General features: G+C 40.9%; 1 protein-coding gene across 4 annotated transcripts in view; it reads left to right on the top strand.

Annotated features, from left to right (window-relative positions):
- The window catches only part of PTPRG (protein tyrosine phosphatase receptor type G), a 718,534-nt gene that overhangs the window by 169,415 nt on the left and 533,325 nt on the right, over window positions 1-15,794 (top strand). For 3 of the 4 annotated variants that reach the window (XM_058726331.1, XM_058726330.1, XM_058726332.1), the window contains exon 2: window positions 9,266-9,370. The exons of the other annotated variant lie outside the window; for it this stretch is intronic. In XM_058726331.1, coding sequence (XP_058582314.1) covers window positions 9,266-9,370 — 105 coding nt within the window. The remainder of the gene's footprint in view (window positions 1-9,265; window positions 9,371-15,794) is intronic. 4 annotated transcript variants of the gene reach the window in all.

The following is a 15,794-nucleotide window of genomic DNA, read 5'->3' as shown; positions in this document are numbered from 1 at the left end:
ATTAAAAAAATAAGAAAAATAAAATTAGTATGTTTTGAGTTTTCTGAGACCCACGTAGAAAAAGCCGTTTTTCACTTTTGCGCAGGTATACGGTAGCTGTTAACTCACAGGTACTTTTATGATGAGTAAAATTCAATTTCGTGCAGAATAATTGAAGTCTAGTGTTAATTTTGTGGGTTTGAGAGTAATGTCCAGTTCAGGGCTTTGTGTTCTTGGGTACGTTATACACCTTTTCTGAGTAATTGTATGTAAGCCACAAGGTTATTGGAAGAATTAAAGGAGCCTATGTATTTATTGATGGTGCTTTTAATAGTGTCTGCCACATAGGCAATAGGGGAGTTAGCGAAAAGCTTCTAATTGTGTGAGGCATCGGGTGGCAAACTCAGGTGGCCCTAGAGACTAGAGAGGAAATATAAATGATAAAAGAGGATTGGGTGGGGTTATGGTTCTTCTGGAAAAAGCTACTTGCTGTTCATGAAACGTATTGTTGCTATTTGGGAACAAAGCCCAGAGAAACGTATTGTTGCTATTTGGGAACCAAGCCCAGATGGCGTTAAAAAATACAGATCTTGGGGTTCTCTCAGGATTTCCCCATGTTGGCAAACACTTAAACACAAACACACCATAGGTGAAACCAACTATCTGGAGGGATTGGTGGCTGTATTCAACATAGTGGCCAACGGGGTATAATCTCTGATCTGTGTTTGCCAATTCTGTTGACCATTAAGGATTCAGAGTGATGGCACGTTGTAAAATTGGAAGTTCAGATTTGTGGCAATTGACATTACCACAGCCCTATCCGTGACTAACCCTCGTTTTCTTGATAACCTTGTAGAATCAAGAGGCTTGGTTCTTTGAGAACCAAACACTATTAAAGTGGATCAGAAGAGGCAGTTGATTTATTGCTGTCTTATGCTATAAGATATTTGAAACCAGGAGTCCAGTTCTGTTTTAGAAGGGTGGTTCTAAGGAGGAGTGAACCTTGTTATTTTTCAGATTTTTATCACAAATGTATAAGGACCCTTTGTATAAATCTGTTCTCTAAGTGTACCTCTCCTTGGACTTGTTCAAAGCGTCTATTTTTATTTCTGAAGTTTTTAAATTAGGATATAGTCAATAGTAGAGAGATGGCTCTACTTTTTTTGACTCTTTTAGTCTTGTCTGGTTAAAAAAATTGTTTCTGCTTTGGGACACCTGGGTGGCTCAGTCAGTAAAGTGTCCGACTTCGGCTCAGGTCACAATCTCACGGTGTGAGTTCGAGCCCCACATCGGGCTCTGTGCTGGCAGCCCAGAGCCTGGAGCCTGCTTTGGATTCTGTCTCTCCCTCTCTCTCTGTCCTTCTCCTGCTCACACTCTGTCTTGCTGTCTCTCAAAAATAAAGAAAAACATTAAAAAAAATAGATGATGTCTTTTTAAAAAAAATTTTTTTTACTGTTTATTTTTGAGAGACAGTGAGAGAGAGAGACAGCGCGCGTAAGCAGGGGAGGGACAGAGAGAAGGAGACAAAGAATCCAAAGCAGGCTCCAGGCTCCGAGCCATCAGCACAGAGCCCATCGCGGGACTTGACCCCATGAGCTGAGCTGAAGTTGGACACTCAACTGACTGAGCCATCCAGACATCCCTAGATTCTGCCTTTTGTAATCAGTGTTATTTGAGAGTAAAATAACAAAGAGAAGATCAGTCTTTTGCTTCTCTACATGACTTAAGTAGTAAGGTCATTTTTATAACCTACTTTGTGTCCTTTTTTCCCCTAGGATACTACATTGCTGTGCAATTCCTCTTTCCCTTGTAATCTGTTCTACTTAAAAAAGAAAGAAAAAGTCATGGCTCTATATTAGGTCTCTTTATCACTTTAGATGGTGAACAAAATATATATTTTTGTAGCTGGGACAATAAGTACATTTGAATATGATAAAATGGGTAATCTACTGTAATATAGTCTATTGTGTTTGAGGTGAGCTCAGTATCACAAACAACTGGAGGGACCATTTGTAATGCAGTAGTTACAAAGGGACGTACTTCTTGATTCTACCATTTGGGACACTCACCAGGTACATTTTACTACGATTAATTGGAACACAGGCACAAAGGAGATGAAAGGCTGATGAGAATATTTAATTATTGTAACTATGATTTGATACTTTTGCCCATTGTAGGCACAAAAAAGATAAAGATTTATTCATTTTAGACTATTGTGTGGGATTTAATGTTCTTAAATGCTTTTTAAAATTCAGAGAAAATTATGCTTGTTAGAGATTTTGCCATCCTTGAGGGATCTTTAATTTGTTTGTTGTATGAGCTGTTATAATAGATATAAACAGCCCGCTTAACTGCTTGTCTGCCATTATGGAAATATGCATTCTGGATGTGAAAATGTTGAGTGCCTGTACTTATTTTTAGTGGGCTTATTTTTGGCAGTAACTCTGGCAGAGAACTAGGACTCTTTATGTGAGAGCCATCCATCCATCATCTTAAGTAATTTTCATTCTGGCACTAGAGAACCAGAATTTCTTTGTTCTGATGTTTTCAATTTTGGATGGAAACAGACTGATTCTTCTAGGCTTCTGAGTCCTTTGGAATGACCTAGAACTGGACATACATTTAAGTGGAAATACCCTCAAGGGTCACTAAACTATTTTGCTTTGGGTACAAGATGTGTGACCACGTTGTAGGTGGAACTTTGGCCTGTTCTCATCATAAATCTTTGGTCTCACCCGCACGTAACCTCTGCCCCTGTAGGAGATCATGATACAGCTGGCATCCAGTAGACACTGTTGGCTCAGTATGGTCAGATGATAACAGTCATCTGAAGGAATGCTGCGGATGTGCTGAAATGCCTAGTGACTGTGTGTCTTTCTCGGTGGGCATCTCAGACTTCCACTCATTTTCGGAGACACAAATGCATGTGTAAATGTATCATCTTTGTCAAAAAACAACAAGACGTTGGCTGTACTCTGGGATTTCAATTCATACATTTGCAGTATTGGAAGAAACCAGTCTCCATCATTACATAACCGCATTTAGTTTTCTCCCATGTAGATTTAGTGACCCTTCTCTTTGACAGTAGAACCTAAGGAAAGATACTATGTCAGGAATGTTATTTAATGTAGTGTTTAGAGGGGCTGGTCTCTTTGTATGAAAAATGTTCTGCCTGCAAATTAACACAGTAGAGTTCAGACAGCTTGAAACTCTTTTTATTTCCCCCAAGTCAAAATTTCTGGGAAACGCTCAGAGTCAAGATTACATAGAATCCTCCTGAAGATATAGTTAAGGCAGATGGGATACACATCTGCTTTTATAATCCCAGAATACAAACATTTATTGTTATACACTATGTCCGGTGGCTCTGGGAAATTAAATCATGCATATAGGAAACAGTTCCGTTGATATCTTCAGTGGTAGGTAACTCTTTGGATATTTTTATAGGAAAGGATTGGGCCTTTGGGTCTGGAAACATTTTTATCTTTTTTGCTTCAGGCTGGAAATGAGGTAGGCTCCGGAGAAGTTCTGAGAGGGGGTAGAGTTTATGAAATCTCCCTGATGAAAATACCTGTCACTCATTTCCCGCTCTGCATAGCAACCGACCTGACTTAAAGCTTCCTCCTGCTGAGTGAGGCGTAAGCATCATTGGCTAGTTAATGCTATTGGTTTTGAAATCTACACTTTCATCCTGTCAAAATTGAGAGGCTCAAATTCTCCTGGATGATGGGAGTAGCTGGGTATTAACGTCTAAACTCATTTCATTATTATACCATTCAGACCCTCGAAGGCTGCCCGGGTTTTGATATTCCTCTTGCCCAGGTGTGCTAGCCGTGTGTGTGTGTGTGTGTGTGTGTGTGTGTGTGTGTGTGTGTTGGTTGAAGTCGCACTGGAGACTACCTCTTTGAGGTGGAGTCTGCAGCATTGTGCACTATTGGATGTCCTTTTTGTCTTCTACACTTGTTCCATCACGGTGATCCCAATTCTTTGAAGCATTATCACAGCATTAAAAGCCCTCCTGAGCTTTCTGCTGACAGATGACTTCAGCTCCATTAACCATAGTGGGCTTGGTGCTGTAGAACTTGATAGAATACATGTTTGCACAATACTGACTCCTCCCTCTTACTAGTCACAGGATACCCATAGGCAGATTTATACTTCTTGTCTGTTCTGAAGAATGAAAATACATATTTTCGTAAGCATGCTCCATTTTTAATTGTGTAATTAAGTTGCTGACATAAGCAAGTATGTAATTTCGCATTAAGGTAAGGATCCGTAAAGGCATGCATTTGCATAATTTAATTTTCTGCACAGAAGATATTGAAAATCAATAGCATGATTCATAGCCTTACCATATCATTGCCATGCTGCTGTTGGTTGGCTGTTTGAGTTTAAAGAATACAAAGAGTATTAAAATTGATTGAATTTGGCGTGCTGAGTCTGTATCTTTACTTGGGAACCTCAGATTGTTTCTTTTGCAAATCTCTGCTCCTTGCCAGTAATATGTTGCTTAGTATACTCAATTCACATCTTTGAGTGCTGTTCAAATAATTTCTAAAAATTGTTTTTTAAAAAACACCTTATTATATGATGAAAATACATTTGAAGAGGGGAGTAAAATTCTTTTGTTTTAAATTATAGAAGTGCCATTCGTACATGCTTATGTTCTTAGAGAAAAAGAAATCACACATTACTGACGTGGATGGAATAAAAGGGAAAACTAAATATAGTCATCTTTAATGAATAGTTTATGTGTTAAAAAGAAATCTGGTGTTGGGGTGATAAAGTCCTTTGCCTCCCTGTTCATTTCTGAGTTGCCTCCCTAAACAGTCGCTTATGAGGAATTCCAGATCATTCCCTCCAGCTTCATGTTTTAGATGTTTGCTATTGTGCTAACTGGGCAGCGACTAGAAAGTGAGGCAGTGGGAAGGTCGTGGTTTTGCTTGTGGCTGATATGAATACACACATGTACATATACACAGATAGACACACCCACTCTTATCCCCCCCCACCCCAACACAGACACTATCAGCCTTTTTGTTGTTCATATGTGTGTGTGTAGTCATTCACTCACTCATGATTGAATACCTACCATATTCCGGATGCCATCATGGATGGTAGGTTGAGAGCTCCTTATCTCTGGGGAGCTTGGAGCCCGTCCTAGGCCACACAGCATGTCCTTCAGAAGCAGGTTTTTTTTGCCCATTCTTCACCTTGCTATGTGCAGCTCACATTGTACTCCGTACTTTTGGGGATGTGATGAAGACGGGGTTAGCCCGCCTTCCTTGGGATAGCCCTGCCCTCTGTGTTACCTCTTGTCAGTTGGCCTGTTTCCAGCAAATACACACGTCTTGTTTTTTGTCCCAGGTGAACTCCCTTTAGACAGCTCTGCCCCTCAGCTGAGGCCCCTTAGTTCACAGTGTGCTGCATATGGATGGCTGGGAAGGCAACTGCTCTTTGGGGTATGTTTTTTGTCCCAAGTGAACTCCCTTTAGACAGCTCTGCCCCTCAGCTGAGGCCCCTTAGTTCACAGTGTGCTGCATATGGATGGCTGGGAAGGCAACTGCTCTTTGGGGGTATGGATTCCATTACTTTGCAGTGTCAGGGGAGGACCTTCTGATGGTTATACCTCCCTTGTTTCTTGAATTGGATACGTCTTTGTAGGTTTGCTTTTTCCACTAATAGTTCAGTGGGCTTGGGAAGCTGGCAGGTGTGGGATCCCCAAACCTGCTTACCTGATGAAGCTCTGGGCTCTGTTGCTTTGCTTTTCCTGCAGGATGGCTAACATCACTGCTCACACGAAAGCAACACCCATGAGAGATGGTTCTGGCAGCCCTTGTCCTCCTTTGTTCCCCACCCCAGTCTTCTCAAAGGTTCTGGAAAATGACAAGCACCTCCTTTTCAGGACAAAAGGGGGATTGGTTGTAGAGATTGTCATTCCAGATAACACCTTCTGTAAAAGGTATAAATGAATATCCTGAGGATGATTCCATTCCTCCTTTCCTTTTACATCTGGCTCATTTGTGTGTGAGCTTTTCTGGTTGAGTTCAGATTTAGCCACATTCTGAGGTTGATGCTACACCCGTATGATTTCTGTAGTAAGCGGTTCATCCTTGCCTGGCCAGCCTTTTCCCAGGGTTAACTTAGCCAGTCAGGTTCCAGGCTGTGAGGGTGAGTTGAGAGAATGTCAGAATTGAAGGGGGTCTCTGGTGTAGCTCAGCAGGGAAGTTTGTATTTTTATCTCTGACTTCAAAATTGAATCACCTGGAGAACTTTAAGAAAAGTACCTGTATGCTATATCTTGGTGCCACCCCAGATCAAGTGAATCTGAATCTTAAGTGGTAGCCTCCAGGGCATAGATTATTTGTTTTGCTTTTGTTTTGTTTTTAAAGCATCCAAGGTGAGAATTAGAGCTCTAGTCCAACAATGACCTTTTATGCATGGAGAAATTGATGATCAGGTGTAGAATTGACTCATTTGAAGGTCACCAAGGTCACCTTTATAGTGTCAATTGGGGATCTTTTGTATACAAGGGACAGAAAAGGGAGCTTTGGCAGGTAATTTGTTCATGTAAATATAAAGCTTCCCACAGGAACAGTTTCAAATTACCTTTGTCATGGGCTTTAATTTTGTCAGCAGAATTGATCTATAGATTTTGCTTCCCCTGGTGTGGTTGTATTTTTGAGCTCCTCTCCTGATCTTCTCCTTGACCCCTAGCTAGGCTCCTGAGGCTTTCTGGATCCTGCCCTAACCCTGCCAGGCAGAAGGAAGAATCTCTCTGATTGACTGATGTCCCCACTGCCAAACATGTCACTGGGATCAAGGGCACGGTTTACAATGATTGGCTGGTTTAAGCCAAATAAGGCCCCCTTGGAGCTGGCAGGGATGGGGTGACAGGATAGACTGTCCATTACATGACTTAGCAGGTAGACTTATGGGGCGTGGGTATGATAATGACAAAATCAGAGTCTCTGTAACAAAATTTTTCTCTATTATTTGGTATTTTTGAATCACTCTGTGCCCAGTGCTTAGCTGCTCTGCTCACAGTATCTTGTGGTGGTGTTGTAACAATGCTATGAAGCTGCTACTTTTAGCTTCATTTAACAAGCAAGGAAATTCAGGCTCAACCACATACCCTAATGGAGGTCACATTTCTGTGTTCAAGGCAGTGTTTTGCTCATTGCCTTGACAGAAAGAGGAAGGATTATTTGGGAATAATTATTTAGAGTGAACTAGCTCTAAGAAGCATATTAAACAGATACATAAAAAAGTTTCCCACATGCACAGAAAACAAATAAGCCGAACGATTATTTATGTAGTGTGCTTTAATGCAGGGAAAAAATAGAATAGGAGTGTAGGAGATGGAAAATTTTATTTTTGATCTCTAGAAGTTTAAAATGGTCAACTTCCTGGATCTCTGCATGGCTTATCTGCAAAATAGTAGGATGGGTTGCATGGTGGCTTCCTAAGCCTTTATCAACAAAAATTTTAGTTTTTGTTGTTCAGGACCAATGAACAAACATAAATGGTATCAGTATCAGGTTTACTTTTCAAGCATTTTTTTTTTTAAACCAGTGTTTGGAGTTGACATGCAAGCCTAAAGCACAGATCTCCTCGACTTTCGATGGGGTTATGTTCTCATAAACTTGTCGTAAGTGGAAAATATCTTGCACTGAGAATGTATTTTATACAGCTAACCTACTGAATGCCCTAGCTTAGCCCAGCCTGCCTTAAACATGTTCAGAATGCTTACATTAGCCTACAGTTGGGCTGAATCACCAAACACAAAGCCTAGCTTATAATACTGTATTGAATGTTTCATGTAATTCATTGGATACTCTACGGAATGTGAAAAACAATGGCTGTGTGAGTACAGATGGTTGGAGGCGGGTTGGCTGGTGATCCTCGTGATCGTGGGGTTGATTGGTAGCTGTGCCCTCTGCTGCCCACCATAAGGGCAAGAAGATCTTACCCGGCATATTGCCAGCCTGGGGAAAAGATCCAAATCCAACATCCAAGGTTCGGTTCCCACTGACTGCATATGGTTTTTGCACCATTAGTAAAGCTGAAAAATTGGTAGGTTGGTCCGTTGTAAGTTGGGGACTGTCTGTACTTTACATGTTTCCTAATATGCCATCATGGTGACATCATTATCGTTACTTTGACAAATTCAGAATGGAGAATGTACTGTTTTCTTAGTGCCTTCCTAATCTTAAATTGAATCTACAGTTCTCCTAACCATTGTCCCTGCTTTTTAAAAGCACACTTGATTTTGTTTGGGTGCATTTAAATATTAACATAGATAGCTGGGATGTATTGTTTGAAGTGTAATTCCATTTCATTTTGGATTCTGGACACCTGTAGTATTTGTGTTCTTACATGTCAGTGCATTTGGGTGTGGGCTCACAAGAAGGGAAATTTACATTCATGAATTGGTTGGGAGGGGAGGAGTTTGAACACTGTAGCAGGCTCTCTGTAATGGCATAGAAGATTGGAATCATTATGAGTTTTCCAAAAATACATCATGAAACAGGGTTTCTTTTCTGAGCAGTATTGACCTTGCGGGTTTCGCATTTCATATCTTCAGGTATAACAGGTGACTGTTTAGGGTCTAAAGGATGTGGAGGATGTGTAGTCACCATGGGATGTCTCCCAGGCCTTACACAGTGATGTGTTTGGATGGCAGAAGCCATGGCTTTGATGCAGGCAGGCTCATGTTCAGTTCCCCGATGGCTGCGTGCTTATCTGTGTTACCTGGGACCAGTTACTTACTGTCCCTGAGCCTTAATTCCTCCAGTTGTAAAAGAGACTAAATGACCCCTTGCTCTGTGAAGATCAAATAAGGCTTAGAGGCCTTTCTCAGCTAGGACCTAGGCTTATCTACGTAGCCGGAATAAAAACTGTGGATTCCAAGTCTACTAGTTGAGGGACATTGGGCAAGTTAAAGTTATTTAACTTCTGTAAGGTTCAGTTTGCTTATCTATAGAATGGTCTCATTATTGGGACCACCGGATGTATTATCTAGTAGTGTTCTGCAGACTATGTAAGATACTATATGTCAGGGGCTTAGTGCACCATGCTTGGTGACCCAAAGGAAAGGCTCATTGTAAACTACTCTTCGTAGTAATCCTGATAATCTGTCTAGGTTATCCTGTAGTTGTGTTTCTGTAAGTCAAGAGGTTCTATTCCATTATCCCTGAGGTGTGTGCTTCTGGGAAGTCACCCGAGGTGTGTTGGACACCCTTCCTATGTCCAGTGAACTCACTGTGCTCTCCCTCTCTTCCAGCCTTGACAGAAGGCTACGTCGGGGCCCTGCACGAGAACAGACACGGCAGCTCAGCGCAGATCCGCAGGCGTAAGGCTTCAGGTGACCCGTACTGGGCCTACTCCGGTGAGTTCATGTGTTCCGACCAGGATCACACAGGCCAGTCACCAACCCCGTGAAACTCACTGGAGAGTACTCTTTCAATCAGTTTCACACCTAACTTGTTTGTTCAAACCTTTGGTAGTTCACTACAAGTTGCAACACCGGAGCCTGTTTTTCCTCAAGGTTATATAAGTACCTTAATTTATCCCTCCCACCTGTTTTCTCAACCTGCTTTTTTCACCTCAATTTGCATTTATTTCTGAACTTTACTTGTTAATGAGTTATTGTACCAAACATGTAATTTCCCAAAAGACACAGCCTTTTCTTTTCTGTCTTTTCAGTGGCAGTGATTTCAGAAAGCAGCAAATACAAGGCTAGTCTTCAGCTGCTAAATGTCTGCTAAATATTACAAAGCGTCACATACCAAAATGATCTGTTGTGCTTTAATCTAAAAAAAAATGCAACTTTATTTTCAAGTCAGATCTTCTTAGTTGAATATATTTTAGCCCTCTATGGCATTCTGCAGTTCTTTTCATTTTTGCTTTTAAACTTTTAGCCTTCAAGCCAGTGGAGACAAGAGAGCATTATTAAAAGTATGTTGAATGTTACACTGCAAATAATTTCTTACATTCTAAGGGGGAAATAAAAATGAACACCTACAAGAATATACAGACATTTCTGGATGATGCTTCCAGCAACCATCAAAAGTAAGATAGGTGGATTGTTAGTTCCAAACGAGATTTTGATTCTTACAAATATATGGAAAATGTATTGTAGCCAATTAAGGAGGAAAGGCTGAGGAAGATAGACAACTTTGGAAATTATGGTGGCACTGGATAATTCAAATAATTTGTAGGAAAAGGCTTGAAGGCATGGGGTATTAGTATTAATAATAAATCTGTGTTTATGCAATGTCATTGCATATAGAATTGCAAGGCATTATTTTCATCATGATGCTCTGGTTTTCAATCCTGAATTTCCACCTGCAAATCTTGTTAAATTTATGTCACTGTAAAATTTATAGGCTTGATCTTTAATTACACCTTATCTATTGGCTTTTTGCATCCTTTTGTCTATTGATAAATCTCCTGCCCCTACGGGGAGAATAGCCTATCTATTTTGTTTTGCAAGGAACAGATAGTGATTCTGAAGTCTTCCATCACACCCAACTCCTTGTGATTAGAATTATCTAATTAGAGCCTTTTTGTCACCATTTCTGATAAATGAAGGAAATTGCGCGATGAAGGCCAGAGTTACATATATACGTAGCTTCTTGCCAAGAAACGCGAAGAAAATTTATCATTTTGTACCCTGTGGCTCCCATATCAGTTAGGAGGAGGCGTAAAGTGGCCTGCTATTTACAGTTCATCAATCTAGAATAATAATGCTGTTAGGCAGGAAATTGGAAGTTCTATCCCATCAGCATCTCTGATTGCAAGTGGCAGCGAAGAAATGAAAGACCTAAAACTTTTGCCATCACTCAGTTAACAATGGATGCATGTGGTGCAGTCTTTGGAATGGAGCAGTTGTTGACATCCTTAACTCCAGTGGACCTAATGAGTCTCCGTTTTGCATTTCCGGAATGCATTTCTGGAATGGATCTGGGAACTGCCTCTATCAGCAGAAGGGCTAGTAGTTCAGTGGCAGGCTTTTGGCACCTCTTTTCTGTAAAAACTCCAGACAGTAAATATCTTAGGCTTTGTAGGCTACGTGTGGTCTCTCTTCCACTGTCGTGCAGAGGCAGCCATCGGTAATCCTAGATAAACTGGCTGGGTTTCCAGAAAAATTTATTTATGAGCACTTAAATTTGAGTTGTGTATAATTTTCATGTTTCAGGAAATATTATAGTTCCTTTTATTTTTTTTCCCCTCAATCATTTAAAAATAGAAGAACCATTCTTACTTCACAGGCTGTATTAAACTAGGTGGCCAGTTGGGTAGGGTTGGATAAGGTCCACAGGCTGTAGTTTGTCAGCTCCTCTCCTAGTTTTTTTTTTTTTTTTCCTGGGTGGGATACGACAGTCATATGAGGAATCTCCCAGAAGGCTATAGAGTGGTTTGGAAGAAACAGAGAAGTTACTTCCTTAAGGGGAAAATGGAGAAAATAAAAAGTAAGAGAAGAAGAAAAGATTGAGACAGATCAATTGATGGTATATAGTCCATATGCTTTAACTTAGTTCTTCCTGAAAATTCTATGGTATCCATGGTTGCTTCACTCCAAAGTGCTGGAATATCGATTTTCATGTCAACAAGACTTTGGGTCCATCAGAGACACTTCTTAGCATTTGGCCAATAGACAAAGACAGATCAGGAAGCGGTTGTTGTCTGTCACTTTGGGTACTTGAGACCAAGGCCTTGAAACCACAGTAGACCAGAGGTCTGCTCTGAGATACAGGTATATACACCTCTAGGTATAAATGCTGCTTGGAAAGCTGGTGTGCCAAGGGAAAGGCTCGTTGTTTGTAGAGGGAATTGTTTTTAAATTTAGCAAAAGTGAAGCAGGCCATTTCTAAAAGGTTAGTTTGATGGTCTAGATTTTAATTTCATGCCTCTAATTCACAGATTTGTCTTACTTCCTCCTAAGATAATATCATTGGTGCTTTGGGGGTATGGTGTGTGAGAGTATGGATTTTGAAGTCATGTAGACTATGGCTCAAATAGGAGTTTTATCTCCTAACACTTAAAAAAATTTTTTTTTTAAATGTTTATTTATTATTGAGAGAGAGTGAGAGACAGAGACAGAGCATGAGCATGGGAGGGGCAGAGAGAGAGAGGGAGACACAGAATCCGAAGCAGGCTCTGAGCTGTCAGTACAGAGCCCGACGTGGGGCCCAAACTCATGAACCGTGAGATCATGACCTGAGCCGAAGTTGGATGCTTAACCAACTGAGCCACCCAGGCGCCCCTGTCTCCTACTATTTTTGTGACATTGGGAGGACATTTAATTTCTTGTAGATTGAGGTTCTCTATTTTTGAAATGAGGATAATTAAGAACGCTTCCCTCATAGAGTTGTTTTGGGGATGAAATGAGATGATATGTGTGAAAAATAACATAGTCTCTTGCATCCAGTACCTAATATTCCTGCTGTTTTTGACATGATTATTAATTACTTTTGCTGCTGTTGATGTTGTTAATTGCAATTCTCAGTGGGTACCTGTGATGGGCCACTGGGTGATCGCTTGGTTATACTGGGAGCTGAGTAAGCTAAATTTTGTCAGTTATATTCACAAGAACTCCCCATTTGGGATTTGGGAATGAGGGTTTAAACAAACTATCCTCAACTGTACTATACACACCATGGCTGTTTTTGTGTATAAAGTTTTACTGAAACACAACCATGCCCACTCCTTTGGGTATTGCCTACGGCCCCTTACATGGTGGGGTTGAGTAGGTGCTACAGACTGACCAAAAGACCTAGGATATCTTTATCTGGCCATTTAGAGAAAAGGTTTACCAACTCGTGCTCACATTGAGATAGCTTGGGTTTTTGAGCAGATATTAGCCTGACTCATAAACAGAACTGTTCAGAGATTTGGAAAATGTCTTCTTTTTAAAAAAATTTTTTCCTCCCTTGCATTTTCCCTTGAGCTGCAATGTCCTCAGCAAGTCTAGTTAGCATTCAGAAGGGAGTCTGGTGGAAAGGACTGGGGATGAAGAAAGAGATGAATGGAGAAGGATGTGCTATAGGAGCTGGATCAGGGAGAGGGTTGGGTGTTGGCGCTTCTGGGGCCCCGTGCCCCTGGGTTACCGTGTCCTGCTCAGTAGGCTGCCTTTGTGGAGGTGGGGTTTGGTGCTTGATGCTGACCCAGTTACTCTGCTGGCATCCCACCACGTTCACTTTAGGAGAGTTGTGCAAGTTTTCGAGCTGGGGATATTGTCACGACTGTAGTTCATTGATGTTAGTGTAACTTTCGCATTAGGACTAACCAGGTTATTTCCATTTGTCCGTATCACTTTGGGTAATGCACACTTCCTCGTTACATTTGAGATGCTAAAATCTTTACTTCTGTAGGCTTATCAGACAGTGCCACTGTGAACATCTAGCATAGAGGACTGTTTATTGAGGAGCCTGGAAATATGTGCTCTGGTCCCATTGGGATCATCTGAAGATTGGTTATCTCTCTGGGTTTTATTTTCATCTACTGTAAAAGGGGGGGGGGTGTCATAATATCTGAGTCCAATGTGAAAGTCTCATGCATAAGAGATACAAAGTGGAACATAAATGTAAGATATTATTATTACATGTTAATAATAGCTTTGTAATTTCAAGATTACTTTCTATCTTTGGGTTTATTTTCCTTATTCCAAGATAGGGACAAAAGGGGAAAGACCTCTTTATGTATTTCAGAATTATACTGGAAAAAAAACCCCAAAGATTGAATAAGAGTATCTCACTGGACATATTAAAATAATCTCTCTGTTAGTTTTACTTGACTAAGACACAGATATTTTTCTGTGTTACTTGAAGTGATGATACCTCATGAATTTTGGAATTTGCCCAGAACTTCTGTAATTATTACACAAAAAGTAACAAATGCTAGGTAGGTCATTGTTGCCGGAAAGGGAAATGAGAAACAAATCTGGAGCAAGTTCAAGGGGAAATTGGAGGCATTTTTATAAAGCTATCTGTTTTTTCTCTTCCCCCTTAGAGACTTGGGGAAATGTAAGTTGCGGTTTCTTCTCCTACCCTTTTTTTACTTACCCTGTTTGATTTTCTGCATTTTGAGTAATCCATACCTCATGTTCCTTCTGTGTAGAAAGAGTCTATCAACCAGTACAAAGGGGGACAATTCTCATTGTTAGAGGAATCCAAAATTGAGATGAGTGATGCCGAAACTGCCTGCAAGAAGTGTCTGGTGTTGTGCTGAGCAGTGGTCAAGCAGGATTATTCTAAGAGGCATTCCAGCTGTGGCCAGGACATCATAGGAGGCATCCAAGGTCCCTTTTCATTGTCCTGGTTGGTGACTTACTCAGCTGTACAATGGAGACCAAAAGAGGACATATCTTGCAGGATGGCTTTTTGAGGGTTATATGTAACATATGTAAGCACCTGCTATAATTCTTGGCCCCCGCTCTGGAGTGGAATACGCGTTGCCCATTTGGCTCCTAATTATATGCCACCCCACTACATTCTTCATATAGACATCTTGTTTTAGAATGCACGTGCGTGTGAGTATGTGTTGCATGGAGGTGTATGTTTCATTTCCCTAGCGAAATGTAGAATCCTTGAGGACGAGGATTATAAGTCCTTTTTTTTTTTTTCCTGCTGTGTGCCCGAGTATCTCATTTTGTGCCTTTTTGGTGCATATTTTTCAAGTGGGTGAATGGATGTACAGATAAATGAACTCCTGTCAGAGTCTGGGCTTGAGGACTCACTAAGGGGATCCTGCCATGAAATTCAGATAAATTAGTGGGTGATTTACAAAAGGCTTCCCCATTGGATCCTTTTAATCAGCTCCCCTGGTGAACTTAAGATATAATTAAATTCCTAAAATATAATTTCCATGCCTCTTTTTAATAATGCCTATGAAGGGTAAAGCAAAATATACCTGCCTGTAGAAGCCTGCTCTTGTGATTGGGAGAACGGAAGCCACATTAGAATCTCAGAGTTTGATATTAATATTGTATTGTGTGCTCTTCTCCTAAAGCCTTCTGTGAAGTTTCTGAAGGGAATCATTTCCCTAGAGACATTGCGTTTGCAATAGAGAGCTTCTTATCTGATTGAACCGCACCATTGGGGAGGAATCAGTCTTGAGATTCATGTTCCAAGTCCCAGCTCAATGTTCCCTCCACTTTGATGCCTAGCCTGAACCCCCTCTCCCTTATCAGTCTCCCTTTGTTTTTCTTTTTCTTAAATTAATTTAAAAAAAAAGCTTATTTATTTTTGAGAGAGACGGAGAGAATGAACAGGGGAGGGGCAGAGAGCAAGGAGGAGATAGAATCCCAAGCAGGATCCATGCTGTCAGCACAGAGCCCGATCTCACCAACCCTGAGATCATGACCTGGACTGAAATCAAGAGTCAAATGCTTAGCTGACTGAGCCACCCAGGCACCCCAACCTCTCTTTGTTTTTTACACTTAATTTCTTTCTTTATAACTCCCTATTACTCTATGTACCATTCTAAGTAGAAGATACTTACTCACTGAACATACTTATTAATTACTTACTGTATGTCAGGTGTTGTGCTATAATGGGAGGGGTCAGAGAGGCTCCCAGAATTATTGCTGCCTGATCCCAGCCGCTAAAGACAGGCAGGTGTTTTCCAGGACATGAGGAGGCCTTGAGGCGTGAAATGACCTGGCAGTGACTGGGGAAACGAAAGGAGCTCAGTAAGTGTAGAGCATATGGTAGGGTGGAGGAAGTTGAGGGAATAATGCAGAGTATTGGACCATGAAGAGTCTTTCAGTATTCTGCCAGGGACCTAGAACATCTATTGGAGAGTGATGG

This window comes from Neofelis nebulosa, chromosome 4, assembly GCF_028018385.1.
Source record: "Neofelis nebulosa isolate mNeoNeb1 chromosome 4, mNeoNeb1.pri, whole genome shotgun sequence".
In the NCBI taxonomy this organism is placed as follows: Eukaryota; Metazoa; Chordata; class Mammalia; order Carnivora; family Felidae; genus Neofelis; species Neofelis nebulosa.
Note: the sequence above shows the minus strand (reverse complement) of the source record. Positions and strands in the feature narration are given on the sequence as shown.